We start from the raw sequence: 3733 nt of genomic DNA on the forward strand, positions 1-3733 counted from the left end.
GACCTAAGGCCCTGACCAGATCACTAATGATGGCCCTCGCACCCTCACCGTCGGCTCTGCCACCACAGGCGGCTTGGTGTCACGTGCTCCTGGCACCGAGAGCTCGTGTCGGGGTTAGAGTTCATCGTGTTGGGCTTCCTGGTCTTTGAGCTTGAACTCCTGGGCTGTGACCTTCCCGTCCCCGTCCCGGTCCTGGTTGGTGAACATGTTCTTCACAATCAGCTCCGCGTCAAAGCCAGGAGCGAGCTTTCCTTTGCCAGACGCCACCTGGGCATGGATGTACTCCGAGAACTGGAGAGAAAGGGGCGGGGCAGACGGTGAGACAGGGCTGCCCGAGTGCCAGGCCCAGAGCCCGAGACAAAGCCCTGAGCAGGCCGGGGCTGCACGAGGCCGCGGCCACACGTCTAGGGGCCAACACAGCAGCCCGCAGACCCAGCCCTGGCCACGAGGCTCCCACACGGTGACCCCTCGCCACCTCTGAGGACACGCAGCGGGCGCTCCCTCAGTGAGAACGCCCTGACACACCAGCCTCACCCAGACCCTCAGTGCCCCTCACAAACCAATGTCCTGCCCTCGTCCCCCGCATGCTGGTGGGGACGACGTCAGTCACGAGCACCCTGGAGCGGGTCGAACCCCTCGGGGACGCGGGGACAGCAGAGCTGGGGGGGCAGGCCGAAGCCCTAAATGCAGAGGTGAGGAGGGGGTTCGCAAGACGGCGTGGAGGAAGTGAGGAGACAAGCCGGTCAGCAGGGCAGAGGTCAGGACGCGGGGCACCGGCCGGGTGTCCACAGCTCTGCAGGGGAGTGAGTGGCGGACGAGGAGAGCGGCAGCAAGGAGCCTGCATACAGGGTGAAGGCCTTGGACCTGCTGGAGGACAATCTTGGCTGCTACAGGGGTGCGGCGGGACGCGGGACGAGAGGCCCTGCGTGCGCTGACGCTGACGAGCTAGAAGGGCTTCCCGACCGGCTGCTGCGTCCCAGGAGACGCGGACAGTCAGGGTGCTGGCTCTGGCCTGAGCAGTGGGGAGGACGGGCGCCCGCGGCTGACGGGAAGGCTCTGGCGGATCAGGCTGGAGGGGCTCCCGGGAGTCCAGCAGCTGGGCCAGCAGCGGGCTCCAAACCCGGAGTCTCCACCATACGGATGGCGAACCCACACCACCGCGCGATATCAAGACAGAGCAAGGTTCAGACTGGCCAGGGGCTCCCCATGAGGAGGCCGGGGAGAAGAGGCCTGAGAAGGGCCCCATGAGGATGAGAGCCCAGGGCAGCGTGGGGCCCTGGGACACAGGAACGGGGCACCCACAGAGGAGCCACCACGTGGAGGGCGTGGAGAGCGCAGTCAGGCTGTGACTGGGAGGAGGCCAGGAGAGGGACGGCAGCGGGTGTGTGAAAAGACAGCGAGTGAAGGGCAGAGTGAAGGGCCAGTAGCTGGCATGGTGGTTTCGGTGACGATCCCATATGGCCAACTTCACGGTTTGAGTTCTGAACTCAGTGGCTTGAAAACACACTGTGTGTGCGTGTGTGTGTGTGCCCAAATCCCAAGAAGACTGGAAGAGCCGGTATTACAGTGCGGCCATCCTCCCTGGAGTGCAGTCTTGCACTCCCCCTTCCCCCCTTGGTATCTCCACTGAGTGCCCCCACAGGAGTGCAGGCAGTGGGTGTGCGGTGGCAAAGACCATGGGGGAGCCTGGGTCTGCGTCCCAGGTCTGCCTTGCATGTCGGGGGGACGGTGTGATCCTGGCTGGCTGCGGGGCTGGAAGAAAGGGTCGTGGCATGACTCTCCAACACACGGAGGAAATAAATAAACTTAAATTAAAAAGAGGGGATGGGAAAGCTGGGTGTGGTGGAGCGTGTCTTTAACACCAGCTGCTTGGAAGGCTGCGGTGAGTCACAAGTTTAAGGCCAGCCCAGATGGCACAGTGAGATCCTACCCCTTTTAACAAAGAAACAGAGAAAGAGCAAAGGGGAGGAGACAGAGGCAGGGAGAGTGGACCATTCTGGTGAGGCTTCTGCCAGAAAGAGAGCAGAGAAACGGGAAGACCCAGGGAGCAGGGAGGACGGCATGCCTGCGGCTAACGGGGATGGCCCGGAGCCTGGAGGGGTGGGGAGGAGCAGAAGAGAAGGGGGAGGAGGCCAGGCAGGCGACTGGACAGCAGAACGCGGCAGCCCAGGGCTGGGATCCCCCAGGGCTGTGTCAGGACAGTCAGTCTATGGTGCAGCTCCATGAAGGGCCTGGGGGACTGGCTCAAACCACCGGGCAGCTGTGTGACCTCAAGAAAGTCACTAACCTCCTCTGTGCAGTTTCTTCTTCTGAAAAGCAGGGAGTGTCACTGATATCGTGAGGTGCCACACACTGGGCACCACGCGGGCTTGCTGTGGGCGCCCAGGACCTGAGCTGAGCCTGGGCGCCCGTCTCCTTCAGAGCACGGTGTTGAGCCAGTGTGTGCACGAGTGCTCTTCCCCAAGTGTACTGTCGCCATGGTCACGAGACACCCAGCACAGCTGTCCTCCCCTCTGAGAAGGCCTCGCCCTCGGAATGGCCTCTGGCCCAGAAAGCTCCCTGCGCCCACCCGCTCTTGGAGGCCGGCTACCTCTTCGAGGAGGACGCTGCCATCGCCATCCTTGTCGATCTCCTCGAAGAGGTTGGGAGACACCTCGTCATTCCACACGAACATGTAGCCCTCGGGCAGGCCGGCCACCAACTCCAGCAGCTCGATGTCGAACACCAGCACTGCACTGCCGGGCACTTCTCCGTCTGCCACGGGACAGGGTGGGAGGTGTGTGAGCCTGGGGTGCGGCGAGGCCCAGCCACCTCCCCCAGGCAGGCGTCCTTACAAACGTGGGGTGATAGAGCCAGAGTTCCCAGGTGAGCCACGTAATCAGTGTGTGTGTTGGGGGGAGATCAACATTTTTTTAAATGAAGGAACACAATAAAATAGATCAGGGTTCGTTACACGTAAAAAGGAGATATAATCTCTCTCCTCTCTCTGGCAAGTGCACACCCTTTCAGGCAATTTAAAAAGGAAAGAAGAGAAAAACGTTACCTATTACAGTGATTTATTTATTTATTTATTTGGGAGAGATTTTTGCTATAGGGTGCATGAGCTTGCCAAAGAGACAGAAAGACAGAAGGTACGACATCACCCCCAGGGGATGGTCATGCTGCAGTCCCTTCTCCATTCTCCTCCCGGGGTCTTGGACACTTGCACAGGCCCTGGCCCAAGTTTTAGACTGCAGCATCCAGGACTTGAACCATGGTTGACAACGTGGGACTCCATTGGTATAACCATTATGCCATCTGCTGGTCCATACAATGAATACACAACTTTTTAAAGGGCTTCTCCTGGGAACCAGCAGATGGCATAATGTGTACATCTCTGGACTCCCATGTAGTCAACCCCAGTTTGAGTCCCGGACCTGGTGGCTTAACTCATGCTGGGCGTGTGTGTGTGCATGCCCAAGAAGAGAATGGAGGAGAAGGGATTGGAGTGTGGCCATCCCTCCTGGGGTGATTATCGCTTTCTGTCTCTCTGTCTCTCTCTGTCTTTCCAGTGAGCACACGTGCCCTAGAGCAAAAATCTCTCTCTAAAAATAATTAAATATAAAATAAAGGGTGTCTGCTGGGATTGCTGGGAGAAGCAGATAGTACTCTCACAATTACGTGAAAAGTTGTGGAAAAAAGAAAGATCAATCCAAAGTGCCCCCGACTCCCACAGGTTACCAGCACAGACTCC

The 3733-nt window shown here is 59.1% G+C and overlaps 1 protein-coding gene across 1 annotated transcript in view; it reads right to left on the reverse strand.

The window, feature by feature from the left end:
* Positions 1 to 23: 23 nt before the first annotated feature.
* FKBP9 (FKBP prolyl isomerase 9) overlaps positions 24 to 3733 on the reverse strand; it is a 36996-nt gene continuing 33286 nt past the window's right edge. Inside the window, 2 exon segments of the mRNA XM_027766853.1 lie at positions 24 to 291; positions 2591 to 2754. Coding sequence (XP_027622654.1) covers positions 115 to 291; positions 2591 to 2754 — 341 coding nt within the window. The 3' untranslated portion in view covers positions 24 to 114.

Source organism: Tupaia chinensis, unplaced genomic scaffold (assembly GCF_000334495.1).
Source record: "Tupaia chinensis unplaced genomic scaffold, TupChi_1.0 Scaffold143756_1, whole genome shotgun sequence".
Classification (NCBI taxonomy): domain Eukaryota; kingdom Metazoa; phylum Chordata; class Mammalia; order Scandentia; family Tupaiidae; genus Tupaia; species Tupaia belangeri.